The sequence below is a fragment of the Bidens hawaiensis genome, unplaced genomic scaffold, assembly GCF_021521415.1.
Source record: "Bidens hawaiensis isolate Kalapana, Puna unplaced genomic scaffold, B.hawaiensis_p1.1 tig00002338_1, whole genome shotgun sequence".
In the NCBI taxonomy this organism is placed as follows: Eukaryota; Viridiplantae; Streptophyta; class Magnoliopsida; order Asterales; family Asteraceae; genus Bidens; species Bidens hawaiensis.
In genome coordinates, this window is record NW_027491126.1 from 1,528,894 (window position 1) to 1,556,235 (window position 27,342).

General features: G+C 36.7%; 2 protein-coding genes and 1 pseudogene across 3 annotated transcripts; 1 reads left to right on the forward strand and 2 right to left on the reverse strand.

Moving 5' to 3' along the window:
• Positions 1-444: 444 nt before the first annotated feature.
• LOC143618747 (uncharacterized) lies at positions 445-12,627 on the forward strand (annotated as a pseudogene). The gene is made up of 8 exons (XR_013151070.1): positions 445-840; positions 1,579-1,778; positions 4,537-4,907; positions 4,994-5,243; positions 7,872-8,051; positions 8,136-8,235; positions 8,328-8,457; positions 12,037-12,627. The product of XR_013151070.1 is annotated as an uncharacterized LOC143618747 (transcript).
• A 41-nt stretch (positions 12,628-12,668) lies between these two features.
• On the reverse strand, positions 12,669-14,829 carry LOC143618746 (uncharacterized). Its single transcript, XM_077090843.1, has 2 exons — positions 13,282-14,829; positions 12,669-13,209 (listed from the first exon to the last, which is right to left on the reverse strand). Exons 1-2 carry the CDS (start codon positions 14,827-14,829, stop codon positions 12,805-12,807), a joined length of 1,953 nt encoding a protein of 650 aa, XP_076946958.1. The 3' UTR covers positions 12,669-12,804.
• A 1,567-nt stretch (positions 14,830-16,396) lies between these two features.
• Positions 16,397-19,952, reverse strand: LOC143618749 (diphthine--ammonia ligase-like). The gene is made up of 12 exons (XM_077090844.1): positions 19,824-19,952; positions 19,676-19,747; positions 19,493-19,572; positions 19,042-19,267; positions 18,916-18,948; positions 18,742-18,824; positions 18,604-18,676; positions 18,173-18,494; positions 17,768-18,099; positions 17,354-17,691; positions 16,918-17,260; positions 16,397-16,823 (listed from the first exon to the last, which is right to left on the reverse strand). Exons 1-12 carry the CDS (start codon positions 19,899-19,901, stop codon positions 16,608-16,610), a joined length of 2,196 nt encoding a protein of 731 aa, XP_076946959.1. The 5' UTR covers positions 19,902-19,952; the 3' UTR covers positions 16,397-16,607.
• Positions 19,953-27,342: the final 7,390 nt, after the last annotated feature.

The window sequence follows — 27,342 nt, forward strand, 5'->3', positions numbered from 1 at the left end:
TAGTACCACATGCATGTTGAAATCTAATATCAAGTATAACTAATGTATATTAACACTGAATTTGTATGTATAATGGACAGCACGCCAAATAAACTGCACAGGGTTACTTATGAGTTATGTATCCCACCAAACTTTCATCTATGAAATCCTACACTTCACCAACTTTACTTATTTTAATTAATTAGTTAGTTATAAATTTATAATCATCTCTTTTTGGTATGCATTACACTTTCAATACATGACATTGATTTATGCCTATAAAATAATTCAAAAATTATCAATATCATCATATATTTTGCATAATGTGCACTTATAATTATAGAAAAAAAAACATCTACAAGACTAGAATACACTATTATTTTAAATACACAAGTTTTAATCCACAACTTACAAACACACAAAAACTTTTGATACTTCGAAGATATAGCAGAATTGAAAATGTCTTAAATGAAACAGGCAATAAATAATACAAAAAAACATTTATATATTTTTGAATCAGACAATATAATAGCTAGTGTTTTTACCATTTGATCCTTTGGTGCTGTAAAGTGAAACCTGAATTGAGTTATGAATGTGATGTTAAAGAGTGTAAAGATAAAAGATTTAAAAAAATAGGGGCCCACATTTCCATTGAAGAACATGTTCTCTTACCTACACATGACACCACCTAATCTTTTCTTCCTCCATACACCAGACTCTGTCCTGCATATACACATACATACAAATATAGAGATAAGAGATACATAGTCAGAAACAGAAGGCTACCTGATGATGATGCTATATGCTTTTATTCAGAACAAAATATATCTCCAAATTTAATCAATTATAGGTTTCTTTGGGGTAAGTCTCTATATACATTCATACACCATACACACATATATAATAATATAAATGATTTGTTACAGTTTTCTTGTTTAATTCTGTATAAGAATTTTGAGTCATTGCTGAATTATCATCCCAGTAATATGATAATCTGACATAATCTTTTTATGTTTCAGAAACATAATTTAAAATAAAAGATTTCATTTTTTTCATAAGTTTTTGATGGCTTCCATTTCATAACTTCTGATTAATATCCAGTTATTGTTACTATTTCTGGGTACATTACCCTCAATAGTTTTTTATATTTATCTTTAGAAATAATAATTTAAAAAAAAAAAAGCCATAACACTTGTTCTTTGTTTCTGTAAATTTAATCCCAGTATCTTTTTTTCTATTTTATGATCAAAATTCAAGAATCCTCATTTTTCTCCTGAGAAACCAAATTTATATGATTTTTTTCTTTAAAAAAAACTATAAAATAATCACTCGCTGATTTTATTATCCTTTTGAGTTTAATATGTAGTCCTAATAAATTTTCCAACATAATGCCTGAAAATACCTAAAAAGCTTATTTATTTATTTATTTTATTAATGAACTTGCTTTCTTTTTTCTGGTATATAATACCTAAAAATATGATTTCTTGTTATTTTTTTTTCTGGTAAACATAAACTCTTATCTGTTTCCTATTAAAAAAATATTTATTGGGTTTGTATATAAAAGATATAAGATAGCCTTTTATGTGGTTCATTTTGCAGAAAAATGGAGAATAATGGTAAATCATTGGAGAGAATAGTGTCACTGAAAGCTGTACAATTAGGAAACTCATTTTCATGCCAAATATGTGTGATTGGGTTTCTATGTGGAGTATGTCTTGCTTCACTCTTTCTTGCTGCCCTCACTTCTTTTGCTTCTTTTCACATATCCCCTAATTCCAGTTCCACTTCATATTTTCTCAGTAAGTTTTACTCTTAATTTCCCTCTTAATGTAATATATCTACACTAAATATAGTGTTCAAATGATTTTATTATTACAAAGTTGGTGGAGTACATGTTAAGTTGGATGATGACATTTTGTGAATTATAATAGTGAAAGGATAAACATAAAATTGATTAGTCAAAAATGTACAAATGAGTTGTTCTTAGTCCTCAAGGGTGTGTGATTGAAGCAAACTAAAGTTGGTACCAATTATTTTCTTTCCAAAGATAAAAAAAATAATAATGATCTACTTTAAGTTATACTCTTATGTTCTAGAATTATATATTAATAGATGTATTACTCGGATTTTTATTATTATGGTGACAAAATATGTGAAGTTTATTGGCTAACCTCATTACTCATTAGCAAGGGGGTCATCGATCGGCCTAATGGTATCAAGACGTTAGATAAGGTTTTCTTTTTCAATATGGTGATGGATGAATATGGGACAAATAAAAGCTAAAGTTTAAATTAAACTATACATTTGAGATATGTACATGTAATAATGTTTTTCTTGTAGACTTGTAGTCCCAACTAACTTATAGGGCACTTTAAGAGAAACTTTTTCCGTCATACAATTGGAATTCAAGCGTCCAACTACTAAGGCCATGTGTAGTAGAGGGGTTACAATTGGGGACGAATTGTGACACGTGGCGCCCAGTCAGCATGGAGTGGAAATTTGTTTTTGGGGTGTATTAGTATAGGGGTTACAAGTTGGGCCCACAGTGTCTTTTTTTATTATTTTCTTTTTATAGTTAAACTAATTAAATAAAAACCAATTTATTCAAATAATTAAATAAAAATGCATTAAAATTAAAAAGAAATACAAAAAAAAATACATAACTAAAAATATAAAAAAAACATATAGCTCGGTTGGCGTACATGTTTAGGTTCGGGTCGGGAAATTGAAACGGATAGCTCGGTTGGTTTAGGTTCATCGGGTTCCATTGTAAGTTCACGTTCGGTTGGTTTTGCGAACCATGGTGTTGACCGAAAGGAGAGAATGGGTGGTTCGGTTGGTTCGGGTTGTTTCTAAGATTCATTTTGCATATACATATACACACACACAACATATATATAAATATATATATATATATATATATATATATATATCACACACAACATATATACATATACATATACATATACATATACATATACATATATATACACACACAACACATATACACATATATATATATATCACACACACAACACATATACATATACATATACATATATACACAATAGTAATATAATAATAATATATAATATAATAATAATAAACTTCTTCTTCCAGGCGACAAGTTCATCCCGCCCCCGCCCCAAATCGCCCAAATATCGCCCGGGGGGCGGTTGCACCCTTTGTCGCCCAAAATCGCCCCTAACCGGCTCCCACTACATATAGCCTAACCAAATATTCCCTACAATAACACCCTAGTAGGGGCTAAAATTTCTTAAGGATAGTAATCTAATCATGTATATTTGAAGAGTGACTTTTAATACTAAGTCGAAAATAAATAGACGATCGTAAGATTTGTATAAACACTTGTATCCTTCGGTTTAAAGTGAACCCCACTTTTTTTTTCACTCCAACTAGATCAGCAGAGTACTTTGTATAAATATATTATACGGCTCCCGCAATAATCTATATGTAGTATCTTTTTCTTATATAGAATTGCATTGATACATAATTATTAGTACTAGTATGTAACAACACCCACGAACTTGAGACTTTGTAAAGTAACTCGTGAATTGTCTAAAGAAAGTGAAGACTTGAGAACATGTACGTATTTAATATTTATGTTGCCTTGTGAGTTAGGCTTTGCATAAAGCAATCTCCACTTTAAATGCCTTTCAACTCTTTTCGTGATTCCTCTGTACGATCACAAACTCCTAGGTATAACCTTTATTCATTTGAAAATAACACCCACCTATATGATACGATACAAGAACTGGATTTTTTTGCCATAAATAATAAATAATAAGCGGGTTGTGACGCAGCTTGTTACCCGTTTACCTGTCACTTCATTGTAAATCGTTTGGCTGATTTTAATGTATGGATTAACGTTTAAATTTAAAAAAAAAATAAGCGAATCAAACTCAAATATCTACTATCATACTCACGTAACTTGTAATGCTCAAGTGAAAGTATATACGTGACCATCACGCCATGTAACTTATAGCGGAATATGTAATTTTGTTATAATTTCAACATTTACATAAATAGTTCTTTTCGATAAAAAGACTAAATTGTCCTCATTAGACTTAACAAACAAAACTAACGGTCATCCAATAAAAGGACGTAATTTGTTGCAATCCATGTACCTCTATTGTAGTTAATTAAAATTAAGGATTTATTTTTTCCGAGTGCGTATACATAAAGGACAAAATCTGTAATTTACTCAAATAAAAAAAATTACATAGAGAACCATCATCTCTAAAATGTTTTCAGCTAGACCCCTCAACAATGCAAATTAAATAATTTCTTATTATTTGTTTTGCAACTCTTCTAAATGGTTTTTGGTAGATTCAATCACCCCTCCTCTGCCTCTACACATGCTGGTTGGATAACAAAAACATAAAACAATCAACTATAACTTAAAAAGAAATCGATTGAGAAACCGATAGTTTGATCATAGGTGTTTCTTGTAACCAGCTTTTGTAGTCTGTTTGACATGTGTCCCGCTTTTAAAGTTATACTATACTTTGTCTAATGAATTGTTATGTTTTCTAGATGCATTTACCGGTCGAGAATGTGATTCTAAACCTGGAGCAGTAGAAAGAATGGTGCTATCACAGAACTTGACGGAGGTCCAACTTAACAACCGAGTCAACTCAATCTACTCGGCTTGGAGCGCCATGCTAAACAAGTCAAACACGGGTGAAGACATGTTTTCACAAAAGGTGCCTAGACCTCCTCATTTGGACAACTGTAAGTTGAGGAGTGAAGCCAACCAGATTCTCGATAAACGTACCGAAGACGGGAAACTACCGCCATGGACAATGTGGAAAGGTTTCTTGAGTAACTACCCTTTATCAACAAAAGACGAGCGGCAAGGGTATAATGGTCATCACGCCATCTCCAAAGGTGCTTACCCTCCTTGGGTACGTTTTCACTTCTAACAATTCTATAACTTTTACGTTCTAGTAAATGGGACCCACTTGCTAACGTGATACATGAGTTGTTACAGATTAAAGGGTTGGACGACGAAAACTATCCACTAACAAGGGAAGTACAACGCGATATATGGGTGCACCAACATCCCGTGAATTGTAAAGATCCGAATGTAAAGTTTCTAGTTGCGGATTGGGAGAGAATACCCGGGTTTGGTATGGGGGCCCAGTTTGCTGGGATGACCGGGCTTCTTGCAATCGCTATGAATGAAAATAGGGTACTTGTCACAAACTACTAAAATCGAGCCGACCATGATGGTTGTAAAGGTAGACCGACTTACGAAAACGCATACAAAGTTTCATCACGGGTCTGGTGTAAGGCCCCGAACCCGGTAGCCCTACTTTAGTGTCGGATTTACTCATAAACACAGTTCTTACAAATCAGAGTTAATTAAAACTTTCGCGGAATATAAAAACTTTCATAAAACATTACAACAATCCAAAAATTGCCTTAATTAAACATTCTTGTCTTTCAAAATAAACGTCAATTAACATTAAAAACATCTTGAGTCTTCAGATGCCAGTCTCCTATTCGCCCACCATGTGCCCGCTCAAGCTAGCTGTCTCATTCTACTCACCTGCGTGCATACTAAAAGTTAGCTACGCTGAGTGAGTTCTAGTTAATCAGACGCCATACAATACATACACATACATACATATCCGAAGATACATATCCATACTTAATCCGTTACCCTACTACCATACATACATACATATCTACAATCACTAACCTCAGTCTACCGAGAGTACGTTCATAGTCCGCCGTCTATACCTGTACTCAAGATCGTAAACACGTAAAAGGTCCACAGTCCTTACCTATGTTCACAAGTTATGGTACGTGCAAGGTCCGCAGTCCTTCCCTGTACCATCCTATATTGACAACACGTACAAGGTCCTCAGTCCTTCCCTATGTTGCAACCTAAACCATAGCACGTACGAAGTCCGCAGTCCTCCCCTATGCTAACACAACACAAATATAGCACGTATAAGGTCCACAGTCCTTTCCTGTGCTGATGCCTATCTACATTACGTATAAGGTCCGTAGTCCTTATCTACGTTGGCGTCTATCTCCTATAACACGTATAAGGCCCACCGTCCCTATCTACGTTTACATCTATCATCTACATCACGTATAAGGCCCGCAGTCCTTAACTACGCCATCACCTGCCAAGTCTATGTCCAACAGAAGTTAGAGGGATTCGCCATCCTAACTAACTATGTCGAACGTAGGACTCACATACCATTAGTGTACCTGTACACACATACTTCACATATACAATAATTACATTATAGCATAAGAACACTCTAGGCGTTCTTTACATCATTCATTTAACAACCATACTCCTTGTCGATACGTGCAATATCCGAAGATCGTTCACGCCCCGACAAGTGTTCATTCGTAATGTTCATACATCTTCGATATATAATATTCGTACCTTTATTTTTAACCTGACAGTACGCGCAATATCCGAAGATCGTTCGCGTACCGACAAGCAATCATTCATATCCATCACATATATCACATATGGCATACACTTATCACTTAGGATAAATGTATTAACAACACATCGAGTATGCACACAGCCCCGAAAACATAACAAGGAATGGGGCTAGAAACTCACCTGAACTTGGTTACTTCTTCGGCTACTGATTATTCCTTCTCGAGCTGTGCGCGTCTAACTGTTTAATAATTGAATATCAAATACTACTCTAGCCATCCTCATTACTACTTAATTAGTCTTACGTGTCTAAGCCGATTTTACTTCATTGAATCATTACCCGGTTAGTTAATCGTTACTCGTTAATCCTTTAAGGGCATCTTTCATAAATTATCAAAGTCCAAGGGCTACTATGTAATTATCTCATTCCTTTCTAAGTCCAGGGACCATTCTGTCTTTATATTAAACTCCTCGTTCTTTACTTTGCCCTTAACGAATTGGGTAAAGAATCATCCTCTGATTCGCTAAGCTCCCATAACGAACTAGCTAACGAATCACCCTCTGATTCGCTAAGCTCCCATAACGAACTAGCTAACGAATCACCCTCTGATTCGCTAAGCTCCCAAAACGAACTAGCTAACGAATCACCCTCTGATTCGCTAAGCTCCCATAACAAACTAGCTAAAGAATCACCCATAACGAATCACCCATAGTTCTTATCCAGACTTTGACTCAAGGGTCAAAGTCAAAATCGTCAAGAACACAGATTAGTCAACAGATCTTAGATCTGCAATTAAACATTCGTTTCTTAACCAAATCTCACGATTTTGGTATCAATGGAATCGTCTGACCAGCACCTACAAACCCTAACCATCAAATCAGCCAAACTTTCCTGTTTTAAGGGTGCGATTTAGGCATAAGGGTTACGGGTTCGTTTATCAATCGATTAACCTATAAAATCTTAACCATTTTCAGTAAGTTTAGCTTTGTTGGATTCGTTTTTACCATACAAACACAGATCTATCATTTCTAGACTAATCCAAACCTAAACGAACAAGTTCTCGATATAAACGTACCGTAAACGAGTCGAACTACGAACACGAGCTGGTCTTTGATGTTGTTTTGGTCCGTCACGACGTTCCAGCACCAACAAGCTCGAGTTTTCGCCTACGGATCTTGGTTCGAATTGTAAGACGGTGTTGTGTGTGTTTTCTAAGGTGTAGGCTATGGTGTAGAGATTGATAATAATGGAAAGGATTAGGGTTTAAGGGGTATTTATACTCCCTTAAGCCTATGGACCTACGTCTCATCTTTCCCTTTTGGTCCATAATTAAGTCCATCTAAAAGCCTACTTATCCTATCATATTTTATTATTATTATTACTATCCGAACGAAAAATTGGGATGTTACATCTAGTTAAGTAGTTATGTCTCACTCGGTTAAATTTTCACATTAGGTGCTTCGAGGTCTAGTTGGTCATGCTATTTTTTTCCCGAGACATCATAGGAGTGTAGAGAACGAGCGTTTGAGCTCGTGAAGGAAAAGGGGGCATTTGAGAGAGGAGTTATTACAGTTAAAGAAAACTACACAACCAAACAGATATGGACCGGCTCGATCCCACGACAATATATTTTTAGTAACTTTTAACTACTATATATTTGTCATAAATGGTGAGTTTATGCATGTATCACCAATGATTCAATCTATGTTTATTACAGAGTATGGGGCACTCCTTGGAGTTACATGCAGCCGACAACAGAAGTCAACGGGACTTTAATCGGCTATCATCGAAGAATGGACTGGAGATGGTGGCGAGCACAGGTAACTGGCTAGATCACATGATTCTACTTGATATAAGATGAAAAAAACATTCAAACATTTCATAATTAGTTTTAGCTCAACTATATTGACTGGCTTTGCGCTATCTTATGAGGTTCCAAACCGAGTACACGTGTGGTTTACTAAATGCAGCTCGACACTCTGCATTTGGTCGGGAAGCTGCCGAGTTAGTTCACTCAATGAGTTTTTCGGAAAATTTCGAGGTTTGTCAAAATTACCATTGTACCCTTTACCATATCAGCCATGGCTCATTAGAGGTGCACAAACCGGTTTTTTTTTAAAAACCGGTTCGGTTATTAACCGGACCGGTTTTTTTTTGGCCCGGAAAAAAACCGGTTCGGTTAATAACCGGACCGGTTAATAACCGGTTTTTTGCTGTCAAAACCCTAACCGGTCTAACCGGTTAGGACCGGTTTAGAAACCGGTTAGAACCGGTTAATAAACCGATTTTTTAATAACCGGTTTTTTTTATTAACCGGTTTTTTTTTTTTTTTAAATTTCGCGGTTTCAAATACGAATATTTGTTTTTTATATTTTGTACTTAATGAAGACCATTATTTTTTCACAGTATAAACAAACCGGTAACTACAAGGCAAAACGGTAACTACAAGGCAAAACGGACTGACCGAAGCCATTCTTTGCTTTCGTTGTTAGGGTTCTTTGCTTGGAAGATGAGTATGAGTGTGTGTTGGTGAATGTGTTTTCAACAAACCAAGGATTAAAAACACATAACTTTCATTTATAGTTTTTACATTAAAAATACAAACATTAAATCGTTATCGCATATTCGTAACTCAAAAATACAAACATTAAATCATTAACACTGAAGAAATCTCTGCCAAGAACTGTTGTTCATGATTTAACTCAAAAATACAAACATTAAATCGTGAACTAGCAGATGCTCCTGTTGTTCCCAATCGCAGTTTGTTCATGATTTGCCTCCATGTTTGCTGTTTCTTTAACTAAATTAGAAAAATCCAAATCAACAAGTAAATAAGAGCACATATTAGGAAAAAGAATGCTTAGACACGATTACATGAACAACTTGCTGTTTCTTACTCATGATTTGCCTCCATGTTTGCTGTTTCTTTAACTAATTTTCTTCGCTACCCGATCCCGAGCTATTTCTTAGGTAATCGTCGTACGCGGCTTCTTCATCGGTCATTGGTTGAGTGTGTCCTTCATTGACCTCGTCTTCATACAAGCCCGCTTCATACTCCATTTCCCCCTCGAGTGAGCGTTGATGTTGTGCCCTATCTAAAGAGTCCAAGTAATCCTTGTAGCAAATCGGCATCTCTATAGCTGGTGCAGTGAGTCGAGTCCTCCTAATCGATATAACCCTGCCAGAAACAGAAAAAGCAGACTCCGAAGCTACCGTGGAAGCTTGGACCGTTAGTAAATCTTTGGCCATGGCGGCGAGGATCGGAAACTCATCCTCCTTACCTCTCCACCAAGCCAGCAAATCAAGACTTCTAAATTCATCCGGAGTCATGTGTTTCACAAAGTTGGTACCACCATACCTTCCAAGTTCACTACTTGGGGTGTTTACCTTTTGACGTTTACCGGCGTCTTCCCAAATCATGTAGTACATCCCCATTTCAAGGTCGGTTTGGGATTGGGATTGGGCAACAGCTCTTAACGAGTCATGAATTTGGGAAGACGACCCGTATTTTGTAAGGTAGACATCATACATGTTTGACAAGGTGGTGTTGAAAGCATTCTTTAAAGTTTGGCTATAATAGGGGTTTTGATCGTCGTTTAACCCTAGCTCATCACAAATTTTTTCCTATTAAAGCTTCAACACCACCAACATTGATGCAAGGGTTTAACGCAGCAGCACATGTCAAAACAGCGGGTAGTTCTTGAAAATATTTTCTAAATTTTTCTTTCATTTTTACACCCATATCAAAATAAGGTGCACCTCTACAATGAAGTTCACTCAACTTTGTGCACATGACAGCAATTTTTGGTAAAGCAATGGGGCTTGTTGGATAGTAAACCCCGGATAAACTAGTTGTGCAAGATTTAAAAATTTGAAGGACCTCCGTAACGATCTCAATCAATAACCAGTTTCTAGGATCGTACGGTGCACATTTACCCCTACTTGACAAAATTTGATGAAACGCAATTAATGATTCTTTTTGTTGGATGGCTTTCTCAAACATATTACAAGTCGAGTTCCATCTTGTTGGACAATCCCAATTTGGCCCCAACCATTGACAATTAGCTTCTACACAAAATTTTTTGTATCTTGAAAATGTTTTATTGTTGCTAAAAACATCTCGTAACATTCTTTTAAAATTGTTTCTTTGCGTTTCGATCACGTTTAACCCATCTTGCACGGCCAAGTTGATAATATGTGCAATGCATCGGCTATGAAAAAACGCTCCATCACAAATAGGTTTATACTTTAATTTTAAATGGCCAACCGCGGCCGTATTGTTGGACGCGTTATCAAACGAAATTGAAAAGATTTTATGTTCAATCTTGTATTGTCGAATGACTTTATCCAAGATTTGAAAAATATTTCTACCCGTGTGCGGGTAATCAAACAATTGAAACGCAACGGTTCGTTTCATCATTTGCCACGACTCGGGGTCAACCCAATGAGCCGTCACACAAATGTATGAGTCGGGCGAACCATGAGGTACCGACCACACATCCGTTGTTAAGTTTACACCAGTTTGTAAGTTTGAAAAGTATGAAATTAGTTCGGATTTAGCGTTTTTCCATGCTTTAAGACAATCTCTTCTAAGGGTCGAACGACTTACGTGTTGGTAGCATGGTTGAACATAGTTTCGCATCATCTCCGTGAATTGAGGGTTGTCGAAGTGGTTGAAAGGAAGTGTTTGTTGAATCACAAAGTTTGAAAACTGTTGACGTACCGCTTCAACGTCGTACGTAAACACCGCTCCTTGATTCGTCATCTCCGGCTGCGAACTACTTCCCGATTCGTCCTTCAAGGCCTTGCAAAAGGGCCTTTGTACATGCGCTTTTAAAGTGGAGTTTGCATCTTTGCCATAAAACTTCAAACAATGTTTGCATCGAGCTTTTTGGCTACCGTTAGACATTTCGCATAGGTCGAAATGTTGCCAAACATCATGGTTTCGTTTCGTGGGGATGACCCGAACGACCGTTTCTCCCGTGTTCGAGGCACCCATGTTGACGGATGAAGCAGCACTTTGGGAGGCCATGATAATCGACTACGAAATAAGAGTGGTATACTCGAGTATGAAATAAACGACTACGAAATAAGAGCGTATGGAGTGGTAATGTGGTATAATTGAGCGTGAGATAACAAAATAATCGCGTATGAAATAAACGTTTAGAGCGTTTGGAGTTGTATAATCGAGTGTGATCTAACCAATACCCAACCTAAACTATATATAGATGTTTGTGGGGGTAAAATGGTAAAAAAAAAAAAAAACAGTCCAAAAACAAAAAAAACGGGCATATAGCCGTTATACAACGTTCAAAAACCGGTTTTTAACCGGTTAACCGGTTATGGAGAAACCGGTTAACCGGTTTTTCCACAACGGTCAAAAACCGGTTTTTCCATAACCGGTTAATAAAAAAAACCGGTTTTTCCATTAACCGGTTCGTTAACCGGTTTTGGATCTAGAACTTGTAACCGAAAGACGAACCGGCGGTTTGTAAACCGGTCAAACCGGTTTTTAAAAAACCGGTTTTCGTAAAAACCGGTTTCCGGTTTAAACCGGTAAACCGGTTCCCCAACCGGTTTTTTTGGCCATCTCTATGGCTCATCTATTGTATAATTTCAGGAAAACATGAAAGATTCAAGATCCGCGATTGAAGAATACGTATGGTCAAATCACGAACCGTGGACGCCAAGGCCGATGTTAAGCGTGCACGTAAGGATGGGAGACAAAGCGTGTGAAATGAAGGTGGTCGAGTTCGAAGAATACATGCGTCTTGCTAACCGGGCTAGAAATCGTTTCCCTCATCTGAAACGAATTTGGCTATCAACCGAGATGCAAGAAGTGATCGACAAAACAAAGTTGTATCCAAATTGGAACTTTTACTACTCAAACGCGAGACGACAAGTGGGAAACCTAACAATGGCAGTCTACGAAGCAAGCCTAGGTCGAGAAACGAGCACTAATTATCCGCTTGTAAACTTTTTGATGGCTACCGAAGCCGACTTCTTCATTGGAGCCTTGGGTTCTACATGGTGTCATCTCATTGACGGAATGAGAAATACCGGTGGAAAGGTTATGGCCGGGTACTTGAGTGTTAATAAGGATCGGTTTTGGTAAAAACGTACGAGTTGTATCTTTTAGTTTCATTTTATGTACAAAATATTAATGTATAAAAACTTATGGGTAAACAATGAGTGTCAGGTCACATAATAATATGCCACTATATCAATGCTTGAACACAAATTAAAAACAGGAGAGGAATAATAATAATATATAACTTAAAACATTAATACACCATGTTGAAGTTGTTCCTGAGAAAACTACTGGAACCAAGATTGCATACAACAAGAACAGTAAATATCAAATTTCATACCCGAATCGAAGAACAAATCATTCCAAATCTTCACTCGACTGCCTTGCACCGTTTTCAGTGCTTCGATCTGCTGCTGCTGCTGCTGGTGCAGATTTCTTCTTGGGTTTCCGATTCTTGGCTTTCTTGGCCTTCATTCTACGTTTCTTCTCGTTGGCATCAACCCACGTGTAGTCTACGGGTATGTTAAACGGGTCTGGTTCGTCTCGGAAGCTACGACCCTCACTGTCACTTGACGGGTCACCACGGGTCCCTTTCATCCATGAGATCCATGATGTTGACCCCTCGGGTTCTTTAGATTTTGAGTCTTGGAAATGAGCGGGACTCGAAAGTGGTGTTGAAAATTCTTCTGATGCGGTTTGTAGCTCCTCGAATTTTGTAAATGTTACAAGTACTCTTATTGTTGGCACAATTGGAATCGCGATCTGCACTCACAAACGGATATCAGTTACATCTTAATGAAACTATATATTTTTTAAAAAGATAAAAGAATGTACCTTGACGGGGAAGGTGCCGGTAGGTAGTTTAGTGGTTAAAAGCTCTCTTAATCTCCTAATAGCCTTCACCTTATTGGCTAAGACGTCGAGTAATGGCACGAGCTCGTCTGTTTTCAAAGGGAAATCGGGTGTTAACCAAAGAACGGGTCTTAACCCTTTTTTGTACTCGCTTTCATGCTTAACATCGGTTGTCGATCCTTTTTTCTTCTTTTTCACACTCTTATCTTTCCCTTTCTTAGACTCACCATTGTTGTCCTCTGATAAAGTTTCGGATGACGGTTTTTGAGTTTCGTTAAGTTTCGAAAACCTTCTTAGAATCTTTGAATCTTCGGGATCGTTGTTTTTTGAACCCTTTTTGTTCCAACCGAACCAGCTTTTCTTATCTTTAGCGTTGGACTCGGTGTTTTCAAACGAACCCGAATCGCCATTTTCGTGGTGGATTTGTTGTTGTTCTTCTTCACAAACATTTTCAGAGTTCCCCATTTTAAGAGCCGAATTCAACTGCCTCTTTTCTTCAGGTGTCAAAACGTCATCGTATTCGTCATGGTCAACTCCATTTTCAACTCCGCCGTGTTCATTGGAGAAAAGCTCCTCATCTGTCATAGCACCCGGGACACGCCTCGATTTCACGCTCACCATCACATGGAGCATATCATACACCTTACTTTTCCAGGGTCCCACGAGCTCGGTCCTCTCTTGTCTTCTCCAGTTCAAATGAGGCACAAGCTCGGCTTGAGTCACATCAATCCCGGGCCTGTACATGTTGGTTTGAGACATTAATGCAACTTCATGAGCCACTTCAGCTTCCGAAGGCTGTGCGCCCGCACCCTCTAACGCATTCGTTATTTCCTTTGCTTTATGCGAAAGAACAATCAAAGAACCGGGAGGTAAACACACGTTACCGTCTTCTCGTGAGTACCCATCTCCAAGAAACATGAAAGTTTGATCCGACCGTTGGATTTTAAACCCGTCAAAGCCCGCTAGAGTCATATCAGCCCGTAAATTCGACCCGCGTTTCCAAATCCGGTAAGTATCCGAAGGAGCAATCCTGCCTATAAACGGAATAACCGAGCTTTCAAAATGAAAAGTTATCTCCATGTAAAAGTCACATATCCGGTTAGCCGACGCGACTATACGAGGCAGCCTACGACACCACTTAGCCCACGCCAACGGTTGGTAATGCCGAGCAATAATCATCGCTATATTCTCCTCTCTATTACAAACCGCTTCTTGAAGCGCACTCCACCCATTCTCATTCTGCAGACTCCAATCCGCACCAGCAGCCATTAATATATCCGCCGAGACCGCATCCTTTAACCTAACCGCAAGATGCAGAGGCGTTTCACGACCCGGAACATCACGACAGTCAATCACAGCCGAAAACACATCAGCTTCCAGCTCAGCAGCTAACGACTCAGCCTCGGTGGTAACCGTACCGGCCTTGGCTAAGCGTGGGAGGGCGGTTATAACCTTCTTAAGCCCCGCGTGGTCTCGTTGAGCAACGGCTAGGTGAGCAGGACTATGGGAATACTTGGAATAATCTTCCATTAAAATAATAATATTTCAATAAAACTGAAAATACCCAATTCAGTATTTAAACCTATATTGGTCCACATTGGGGAAAACAAGAAAAAGGTGGAAGCTTTAAGTGACTAGTGTAATCCTAAGCTAAAGGGGTTTCACCAAATCTGAAACACAGAGATTAAACAGGTGTAAATTGTAGCATGAACAACTTCTTCAAAGGTTGAAACTTTATTATTAATTAGTGAACTGAAAGGAAGATAAGAAGAAATTAATGAAACCTGAATGGATGGATTGAGAAAGATGAATGAATCATCATGTTCATGTTGAAAAGTAAACTCACGCGGCTGAGATCTGTGTCTGTCTGAGTGTTGTGTCCACTTTGGCTTTAGATTGTTATTATTAGTAAATATAAATCCATAAGTTACTACTGGATCATGTGAAGAAGCTTAAAAACAGAATACTAGGTTCAATTTTTATGTGTCTTTACTGTGGTCAAAAGGACAGTGATGGCAATTGGCAACTGGATTTATTATTATTATTATTATTATTATTATTATTATTATTATTATTATCTTTTTTTTTTTTTCATTTTAATTGTGTTCATCAAAGCTTTGGATACTATTGAAATGAACTTTGTAATGTTGTCTAGGCAGGCACTTGACACTTCTTTTCAACAACATGAAGACAAAATAAGCTCTTATTTTTATTTTTTTTTCAATCATATGTTTTTTTAAATACTAATCTATGGGTTGAAAATTGAAATAAAATGAAATGCACACACTTAATGTTAACTAAAAAAAACATATTAACAAATTGATTAATGGTTTTTTATATACATAATACAAGAACATGTATGTAACATGTAAATAATTTTGAAAATATGAATCTTGATGAAGTTAGATTGTTCTTTATGTTTATTTATGTTTACGTGATAATATTTTTGTAAATAACGACACCATACAAAAACGTATGACTCATGATATGAGAGCATTCATTTCAGAACCAATAATATGTTGAGAACCGTAAGACAGAGGACAGTGAGATGAGAGAACCACGTTGACTCTAGTACTATTTATTCTTTATATTGACTAAAATACATGTAGATTTAAATACTTTTAAGTTTTGTTTTAAAAGTTAAAACAACATAAAAGGGTGCTTGCAATTGATTTAATCCGTTCATATCGTGGCCATGGAGGTATTTTACATATTCGCAATCCTTGAAAGTTGTTAGTTTTGTTTTTCATAAATTATTAAATTTTTGAAAACAGTGTGAGTATTACGTATATTTAATCAAATAATTATGTAACATAAAACAAAATTAAGTTTATGCAATAACCAAAATGGCTTAAGCTATGCCTATTCTATAGAAGTGAATATGAGAGCTCTGAACCCATCTCACATCAATAACCCGACCACCGCCGCCTATATGGCTATAGGTATAGTCATTTCATTTACTTGTGAAGGTGATTTAGACATACTTGGTTATTAGATTTAATTTGTTAGTTTAGAAACAAATTAAAGATGTGCTCTTGTTTACAACATTTTAGAATGGCAAAATCATAATGGAAAAACTGGCAAAAGAGGAAAACAAAATGCAGCCATCGCCGTAATTTCAGCTTTAACCAACCGATCTACAGTTTAGATATCTCCTACGATCTTTTGGTTTTCTTAGTATCGGTTTACAGGCTTGAAACAAACACACGTTACTTAGAATGGCAATAACAATGTGAACTCCACATATTTAACCCCCCCTCAAAAGAGCTACAAATCCTTGTAAAACAAAACAAAAATTAATGGGTATATCATGATTTTCTAGCAAATAGCTCACAGGTGATTATATCATCCATGGATGTAGCAGAACTCCCAGCCCCGATCACCGGCACAATGTTGAAAATGGGCTCTTCAAAAGTCTTCACCTTTTTCGTCTTTTCACTAAATTCATCAAATTTGCTTCGGATGATGACAGATAGTGTTTCATGGGAGATGTCGGAACTCGCAGAATAGTGAATTCTCAGACTCTGCAAATCAAAAGAGAGAATAAGAATTACATCCAATGATACAGGTGTATATATGCATACATAAATGTAATTCTGTGTGGCAAAAGAAACTAACCATTACGTCGTCCCAAGAGAAGTGGTTTTGTGAAAGGACTTTATCAAGACGATATACACAAAATTGTGCAACCTTTTCCATTTTCTCCTCAGCGTTGATAATTAGATTATCATTAGAAGATATTTTATCAGCAATTTCAGTTGTAATGGATAAGATGACCGCACATATTCTGCCATGAACAACACATTTCTGAAGACAGTCATCGTGCCATTTTTCTGGTTGATAACATGAATCAAACGGATTCACTTCATGCTTTAGGTCAGACATAGCATGATCATTAACAGCTTCCTCGGTTTCTGTGTCATCCTCAACAAAGAGCACGGGCTTCACCTCAACAAAAGCGCTACACAATGGTAACCAAATGAAAGTATCAAAACAAGTTCAATAATTTAATTTATAAGTTGTTGAAAGGTAGAGGCAAAATATTTTAACGTACCTTTTTGGCAGATCAGGGACAAGTACATACAAGAAAAGAGGATTTAACACTCCAGAAAGACGGTTATGTTTTAAGTTGAGTGGCTTAATTTGATTAAGAATCTCATTATGTTTTTCTTGCATACTGATTCTGTCCAATGATGAAGTAGACTTTGAGCAATAAATGACAAAAAGTATGGCTGATGTACTTATTGAACAATTGAAGGCTTTAGCAATCGCTTCACTGTTTATCAAGGCCTGTTCTAGTTCAGAAACGGGACCCCCGTCACATAATGACATGGTTGGAGGGTCAAGGCCCAATTGGCCCGCCATGTGAAGAATCTCTTTATGCAAAGTTGCCTACAAAATAACAGAACGTGACACTGACCCGTTAAGAATTTATTGTCACCATTGAAGGATATAGTAGACATTTTACCTGACTATATGGACCAATACAACTAGGGGCCCATGAAGAGATGCTTTGCACATGAAGTACTTTTTTACTGTTATCATTTGCTACCAAAACTTCAACATAAGCATTCCCGAGACCAACTTGTGTTAGAGGAAGCTCGATTGTACTGCGGGATGGAACACCAAAACGACATTTTTCTTGTGTTATAAATTTCACATATGTTTCATTTGCAATAGCAAACATATTCATATCTGAGATGTATAAATGAATGTAAACTACATTCTCCCAAGAAAAACCAACTTCATTAAGTTGTGATTCTATTTTCAGCAAAACGATCTTCAAATCCTCTTTCAAATCTGACATGATATAAAAATGATGAAGATATTAATTCAAACAAGAACTTAAAGATGAATTGACATTATAACTCACCTGAACTTTTAGTGGAGTCCTGCAGCCAGCAAGATATGGAGAAAGTGTTTTCCTTCCTAGTTTTTGAAATATGAATTTTGCGGTTTTCAAGTTCAGTCAGATCTAGGGCAACATCAGATGGCTGGGATTTCTCTTCAACTATTTCTAAAGATTCGGTTTGTACTTCAATAACAGAACCATTAATTCTGTTAATGTCAGTTACAGAAGCAGATTGTGATTTATCTTCACAATGGAATGCCAAAGGGTGAAGGATTCCCACGGGAGCAATGGAATTTAAATCATGAAGTACATGTTGAAATTCATCTAGAACAATTCGAGCATACTGGAATAAATCAAAGGTGAAAACACAAACATGAACAGAAAGGTAGATAAATAGCATAAGTAATAATGCAACAATTTTCATAGTCACTGAAATAAATAATAACACTGACTTTAAAGAGAGGACAACTAAGTGTTAATGTTTCGTATTCTCCACCTTCACCACATATATTACTTCCATATAATCTGCCCAAAAAATTTGCAATTTTAAAAGCTGATAAATCAAGAGATATAAAACTCGTTTAACATACTCGTTTAACTTGAGAAGGTGTGGCCATAATTGAGACATTTCTTTTCCCAAGTGCTTTGAAGGATCTAAACCGATAGCTGCCACCTAAAAATTTATTATTAGAATCAAGTCAAAAGGGCATTAATGTACAATTAACGTAAAAGTATATTCAGAGTGAAGAAACACAGTATTATACCTTGACTGTGATAGCAACAATTCCTGATTCAATCTGGTTAGGGCCACAAAAAACATAGGAAAAGTTTAGTAGAGGTGAAGGGCGTATTTCAAGATTGCCATCGAATATAATATAACATTAAAGTACCATTTGTTGTAGGAGTAATGATTGATCCAACTTCCATAAATATGCTAACGAAATGAGCCCTAGTCTTGAACAAACATTTTCTACCCGTAATCTTTGATAATCAGAAGCAATTGCACCAGATGAGACTGCTGTGATAGATGGTATCTGCTTTTTTACTTCTTTTAACAAAATAAACATGTCTTCTACTTCATCACCTAGAGTCTTGTTGTAGCTTAAATCATGGCGCCTGAAAATTACGATTTTATAAGTAAGAAGAAAAAAGCTAACAAGCCATTTGTCCAGCTAGACATACCCTTAAAAAAGGCCTCATATGTAAACTATATCAACCATCAAACAACATATTTCATATGAAAACAACGTCATATGATGCTTTGAACGCATACAGTTTTGTCGAAATATAAGAAAAATCCAGAAAACAACTCTGCTAAAAGAGTTTAGATTAATAGCTTGCCTGGTGGATCCCTGTATCTTTCGTCTAAATAGAGGCAATCCCATGCAATTTGCATAACTGACAACAATCTGATGACCAACCTAGGAGATATTAAGCAATGTAAAAACAAAACAATTAGTTTAGCACATACCATATATGCAAAATAATTACTTTTGCTTGTTATTTTAGCAGAGAAAGACTTACAGTTTGATACATGTAACTATCAAGCTCATCCACAGAATCATTGACAGGCAACAAGTTTGCCAATGCAACAACCTAGAATACAAACATCACAAGATATCAGTAACTACTGCATTGATGTAGACATTGTGTGCTGATGAATCAATCTTACCTCATGGCCATATTCGAGGCATTTCATCATGGCAAAGCAGCTGTCTTTGCCACCACTAACTAACCCTACCACCTTCATCTTCTCTTTAGCAGATATAACTAGGTCTACAGTATAAGATTCCAAATCTTTTAAAACCAATAAAAACCTTGATCGCTAGCAAATTGCACCTGTATCCAGGAAATGAGGTAAGATTACTCAATTACATGTGCCATTGGTGCAAAAATGATCAACACTCCAGAAATATATAGATCCCATTTTGTAAAACACACCTTCAAGTATATTTCGACACATCATACTTAACAATCACATGGTTTATCAGAGTGCAGTACACTCCAACGTTCCCAATTTAAGGCATCAAATCTACTTCAACTTTAAAACTTTCAAGATTTAACAGCTAATACGAACTAGTAAACCAGTTAGAATACTCAATTTCAATATCTTTGTATTCATGTTATGGTACTTTAAATTGGATTAGTCTAATTCAACGCCTACGTTTTGGTAAACAGAAACTTCATGTACAAGTACATTCAATTCTTTTATACAAAACTTATCATTCGCATCTTGCAAAAAGGAGAGGATCAACGTAAACAGAAACTTCGTATGCAAAAATATCTACTTGGAAAAAGGTGAAACTTTGCAGTCCACTGTCACACCATGACCAGGACAACTTCGATTCAATTTTTAGATCAAGGCTTGCATTTCTATATTAGTACATGCGTTGTTTTATTGCCGAGTTTAACCGGAAACCAAGAATATGCAGGAAACTCACACGGGCATTTCATCGAGCAACTGGTATGCATACATTAAATCCAATTGTATAAATCCCAAAATTGATTCAATTGAGGCCCATAATCAATCACATGTTTGAACAAGAGTGATGATTAACTAAATTGAAGCTTTCATAATAATGATGGTGAACAGAACAGTTAGGATTGAAGTAAAGCAATGAAGTGAAATGATTCATACAGTAAAAGATTGAGAGGATGAGATGATAATACCTTATAACGAAGAAGAATCTGAGTTCAACGGCGCATGACCAATGGAATTGAAATGATTTATACTTACTTTCACTCATATACTTATTAGGGTTCATGGTTTTAAGTAACTTTTAACGTTACAAAATCATACCAAATTTCAATATTTTAACTTTAACATGTTATTAACACGCCGCGAAGGCAAATTCGATAGGTATCGGTCAGCTTTGTAATGATAACAACAATAAACCCATAAATGTTAGTTGACGCAAATTTAGTTGGTATCGGGTGACACGACTAAAACTAACCCAAAAGATAAGTTCGTCAAAGCCAAATATAACAAATTAACATACCCAAAGAAACGTGTGCATTTATGTGACTAATTGACGTGAATTCAGTCGCACCGAAACCATACAAAAAAATAAATTCGTCAACGTCCAAATACAACAACATAACATTGTTTATTTTTCTTTAATTTAGGTTCGTCACGGTATCAAACTAAACTAAAAAATGATTTCATCAAGATAGTATACTTAAACACAAAAAAAAACATATAATGAAAACGTATAAGATAACATAAAACACATTCACACATGTAAACAAATCCGTTTGACAAGTCACTTAGAAGAAAATTAACAAAAAAAAAGGATATGTTGGAAGGAGACTTGAACAGAGGCAAAAGAACACACCATAGCTTTAAGTAAGTCACATCTAACCATCAGATCAAGCTAATAGATTGTTTAATAAATGAAATGATTTACTCAAAAGCTCAAAAAAGCCTTAAAAAACTTCGTTGCACAAAACTTTGATATTTATCTATTTTACTTTAATTGTCGCATTGAAAAACAAATAAAAAGTATGCTTTCGAGATTTTTAATAGGAGGAAATTGAAAGAAAGTAAAAAAAAAACTTTTAATATATTTTTTCTTATAATTTTCTTTTTAATTTTAATATGGACAGATCTAAAAAGAAACTAAATTCTCCTCATGATTTCTTTCAAAAATTTTCAAATACTTTTCCCCGTTTACAAACTTGAGAACATGAAATTTAGAGCATGTTTGGAATTAAGTTTAAAAAATGTTTATTGGCTTATTGGTATTTTTAAAAAGTCATTTTGAAAAACCATAATTTGTGGCTTTTGAAAAATAGCTTTTAACCATTTCAAAAAGCTAAAATAAAAATGTTTTTGTGATTACCAAACACATTTTAACTTAGCTATTTTTCAAAAGTTAAAATGTGTTTGGTAATCACAAAAAAGCTATTTTTCAAAAAGCCACAAATTATGGTTTTTCAAAATGACTTTTTGAAATGTGTTTGGTAATCACAAAAACATTTTTATTTTAGCTTTTTGAAAGGGTTAAAAAGTTATTTTTTCAAAAGCCACAAATTATGGTTTTTCAAAATGACTTTTTGAAAAAGCCAATAAGGTGCTGTTTGTTTTTCCTCAGAAGCACTTCTCCACCTCTTTTGTCTGCACCGAGAAGAGGGCGCCAGACGTTTGGGCTCTGCAGTGTGTTTGTTTTTTCGCAGACGTTTCATTAAAAAACGTCTGCGCGCCCTCTTCTCCCAGAAGTGATGGTATTATAACTTCTTAACCTCTTCTGCCCATTTATTTCATCGATCATCATCATTCTCCTCCTAACCCTAACTCCTCCTCCTAACTCCACACCGCCGGCGCCGGCTACCTCCACACCGCCGGCCGCTCAGATTCCAGGCTCAGATTCCAGATTCCAGGTTCATTTATTTCATCGATCATCATCATTCTTGTTCTTCATTCTTGGTCTCAATAGCAACAGCTCAGATTCCAGGTTCATTTTCTTCCAAAATTCTGTGTTAATTGTATGTTTTGATTTTTTCTTGATTGATGAGGCTTCACGGCTTAAGCGAAATTCTTTATATTTGTGTTAATTGTATGTTTTGATATTTTAATGAAACTCTTTATATTTGGGTTATGTTTTATGATGATGTAATAATCTTGGTAGCTTGATATTCTGCCCTAAATAGGGGTGGGGGTTGCAAACGAGCAGAGCCGCTCGAGAGCTACTCGGGCTCGAATCGATAAAAAACTTGAAACAAGCCGAGCCCGAGCCTCAAACAAAGCTCGTTTAGTTACCGAGCTTGAGCCTTGTGTATTTCTAACATAAGTACTAACAAGTATCATCAGATACAGATCATGTTAAGAGCACAATGAGATTTGTGACAGAAAATAAAATGAATATTAGATGTGAGTTTAGTTGAGTTAGGTATGTAACCTGAAAGATAGTTGGATCCCTGGCTACTTGCTTTGCATCTAGCTGAATATTCCCTTCTTCAAAATAGTAAGCACTCATCTGGACGTTCAAGATAAACAAAGTGTATAAAGTATAATAGTATTTACTATTTAATAGTAAGCAGTCTGCAGATGTTAAAAAACAAACAGTCTTCTTGTTGCAGACTGCAGAGTTTTGGTCCACCTCTTCTGCTACAGATGTTGGCAGATGTGGTTTCGCAGTCTTCTGACATTTTACCTCTGAAAAACAAACAGCACCTAAGTCAATAAGTATTTTTCAAACTCAATCCCAGACATGCTTAGTATCTTTCCATTTCCCTTGCTTTCTTTTCTCTTCTAAATTTCTTTTTCTTTCGTTTATTAATCTCAAGAACCATTAGACCCGAGTTCATTAATTTTCTTATCTTTCACCGTGAGGCATAGAACTCAACCGTTGTGCTCATATATAAGTTTTTTTTTTTTTGTTAAAACCCAAACCCAATTAGTCATTTTTGTAAGCATTGTTCAATAAAGATGGTTTGATAATGATCACTTTGATATAAAATACAAATGATGGAGATTTTGGAAGCAATTCTATCCAACTCACTGAACATAGAAAGCTAAAAAGTAATAATAAATCAGGAAAAGAATAAAAAAAAAAGACTTAAAAAAATGTATTCTTAGCTTAACAACTCTTTTTAAGTCTAAAACTTAATCCAACAACCAATATGAAACCAAATAAAATTTAACCCAGTAAAATGTCACTCGAGGCTGGAGAGGGCGTGACGAGGCCAAGCGTTTCCTCAATTGAACAAACACTATATGACCCCGACAGATTACGGATAATCTTAGGGTTAAGTAGATGCTTCCCACGAGGGTTAGGTCCGGCAAAGATGGTTATTCTTCTCGACCTGCAAAACAGACACCGTGAGCTCGTCACTGAGAAGGGGGGGGGGGGTTCCTCCTTGTGACCACCCTCCGGCGTGAGAATCAGACTAGATTGCTCTGAATATAAGTGTATATTGAGAGAAATAGCTAGAGAGAAGATAAGATGATCATACCGTTCCAAGGTGTTGGAGTATTTATAGCCGAATGTAGGTTTCCAAGCAGGTACGGCCAGCTGTATATAATATTCCTTTTCCACCAACTACAGGCTACGTACGTGCCACGATGGGAGTTGGTGGGTAGGCAGCGGCTGATAGTGACATTTTGTACTGGAGCGTGCTCCTCCTCGTACTATTGTCGGTGAGCTGTCACCCTGTGATTGGTTCATGGGCTGCTTTTGTCAGATCTTGTCTATTTTGTCCATACCTTGGCAGGTATAGTACAAAAGATCTTCCAGAAGCGTACGGACTGGCTCTTTTGGGCGGGAATATTCCCGCCTTGCTCATTCTTTCCTCAGGTGACATTGCTGAAGTATGAGTTAGTGCCTTATGCATGTAGCCTTACTGTTAGTGCGGGTAGCATTCCTTCTTGGCTTGTACCCACAGCTAGACGTGCACAAAAAAACCGCTTCCGGAACCTAACTGGAGGAACCGAACCGGAACCGGTTCCAGTTCCAACCCGGTTGGTACAATACCCGGTTTGTGTATTTTTCTACCCGAAAATCGTACCCGGTTCTCATATTTGTATGTTAGTATCAGTTCCAACCCGGTTCTTAATTGTAACCGGTTCGGTTCGTACCCGGAAAAACCGGTTCCGGCGGGTTTTTTTTGAAGAGTCAAACAAAAGTCAAAGTAGCCGTTGGAACCGGTTCCAACGGTAATATAGCCGTTGGAACCGGTTTTCGAGAGACAATAGATCCGTTGGAACCGGTTCCAACGGTAATATAGCCGTTGGAACCGGTTTTTGATGCCCAAACCTATATATAAATTGTTTTCCACCACTAATTTCACCACCAAACTCAAAAACAAACTAAAATACTACTCCTTTAGCAAACCCGTTCCGTTACCCGACCATCCAACTAAATATTATTACGACACCCATCAAAAAAACTAACAAGAAGGCTAAGAAGAGTGTTTTTGTTGCCCCCGTTCCTGTTACGGAGGACCCAAGGGTTGTTACGGTAGTCAACCATAACCGCAACCAAGACATATGGAAGAATTGGGATTTGATTGTGGATGACGAAGGTTATCAAAAGGCTCGTTGCAAACTATGTGGTTCAATATTAAAGTACGATTCCAACTCTACTTTGAAAAAGCACATCGAGAAGCCATATTGCAAGGCGTTGAAAGGGATTGGCGCGACCGATCAAATTGACTTGGGTAAAGATGGTACACTATTTCGTTACAACACGACTCAAGTTCAAGATAGAATGGCAAAGTTCGTTATTCAACGAGGTTTGCCGTTTAACCACTTTGATGACCCGGAGTTGACGTCGTTGATTCGCGAAACTCTACAACTGAGATACACACATGTAAGTCGTACTACCTTAAGACGTCATTGTATCAGGTTGTGGGAGTGTGCTAAAAAAGAGTTAATCGAGTCTTTTCATTCTTTAGAAGCCATGGTTAGTTTAACTACCGATGTTTGGTCGGCACCACACGGGTTGCTCGAATCATACATATGTGTCACCGCTCATTGGGTTGATCCGGTGACATGGCAATTGATGAAACGCACCATCGCTTTTGAAAACTTCTCGTTCCCACATACCGCCGAAAAATTGTTTGAATTACTTGATGAAGTTATAACGACTTACAACTTGAGAAATAAAATATTTTCGATTTCGTGTGACAACGCTTCAAACAATACTAAGGCGGCTGAAAAATTTATCATTAAATATTCACCACCTTGTTTCGGGGATTTTTTTCATGTCCGATGTGTTGCACATATCATCAACTTGGTTGTTCAAATAGGTCTTGACAATGAAAACATTTGTGATGATTTAAAATACTTTAGACTTATGTTACAAGATGTCTTCAAAAGTGGTAAAAGAAGACATCTTGAATATAAGAACTATTGCAAGTCGGTTGAAAGAAAGTATTTGGGGCCGAATTGGGACGTTCCAACCCGTTGGAACTCAACTTGTCATATGTTAAAGTGTGCTTTTGCCCAACGCCAAACTTTACAAGCTTTTCATAACAATCTTGTTGAAGAACGCAAGGCCGATATGTTTCCGGAAAGTGTTTGGGTCCAAGTCGGTTATTTGTTGGAGTATCTTGACGTGTTCAAAAAGTCAACAACAAAATTATCGGGAGTCTATTACCCTACTAGTTGTTGGGTTTTGCAAGAATTGTACTATATGTCTTGTGTTTTTAAAAGCTTTGCGGAGAAGAACAAACTCTTCGAAAATATTGTTGCGGTGATGAAAGAAAAGTTCATAAAATATTTTGAAAACATACCGCCGGTCTTTACTTGTGCCGCCGCATTAAACCCCTATTGGAATGTTAATGGGGTTGAAACAACGATTGAGGAAATATTCGACAACTTAGGTATGCACGAGATTGACCCGAAGTTGTCGACGGAAGCGAATAACAAGTTCAACAAAAACCTTCAAGACCTTTATGACAATTATTTTCAAATGTATGGTCCAAGCACGAGATCGTCTTTTGTGAAAAAAACAACTAGTAGGCCGTGCAATGACCCACTTATAAACTTGATGAATGGGATTCGTGAATCGGCATCTAAGAGGCAAAGAAGAAACACACCAAGTAGCGAACTTAGTCGATATAGTGGAGCAAACTATGTTGAGGGCGCAACGGTCGACGAAATTCGCAATATTGATTTGTTGGCTTGGTGGAAAGGTAAACAAAACGAATTTCCCATTCTATCCGCCATGGCTCGTGATTTGCTTGCCGTACAAGCCTCAACGGTTGCTTCCGAATCGGTTTTTTCTCTTAGTGGGAGGGTGTTATCTATGCGAAGAACAAAACTAACTCCCGAGTCTCTAGAGGTTTGCATTTGCCTAAAGGACCATTTGGATGCGGTGGATCGTGTACAACACAAGGCGAACTTTGAAGACGAAATACCAATAGAGCGTCATATTCATGATGAGGAGGCGGAGGACGGGGTTTCTTCCGATAACGAAGACGAGGGTGAAGACGAAGAAGAGTTGTAATTATTTGTTTTGGTAAAATTATTTGTAACTTGTTCAACTAATATTTAGTTTTGATTTGTTTTATTATAATTACTTTTGTTACTCATGATTAATTTTTATTACTTTTTTAATAACGACGAACATTTTATTTATTTAAAAAATAACTATTACAAACATTATTAAAACATAAACGATACTAAACATAACAACTAAAACATAAAAAACAAAGTCCGTCGTTTTAATCCGGGAATACTTATTTTT

Coding starts and splice junctions, on each gene's coding strand:
- LOC143618746 (XM_077090843.1), bottom strand. CDS start 14,829: ATGGAAGATTATTCCAAGTATTCCCATAGTCCTGCTCACCTAGCCGTT. Junction 13,210..13,281: donor CCGGCACCTTCCCCGTCAAG/GTACATTCTTTT, acceptor TTGTGAGTGCAG/ATCGCGATTCCAATTGTGCC.
- LOC143618749 (XM_077090844.1), bottom strand. CDS start 19,901: ATGAAGGTGGTAGGGTTAGTTAGTGGTGGCAAAGACAGCTGCTTTGCC. Junction 18,949..19,041: donor CATTACTCCTACAACAAATG/GTACTTTAATGT, acceptor GGCCCTAACCAG/ATTGAATCAGGAATTGTTGC. Junction 18,825..18,915: donor TTGTTGCTATCACAGTCAAG/GTATAATACTGT, acceptor ATAAATTTTTAG/GTGGCAGCTATCGGTTTAGA.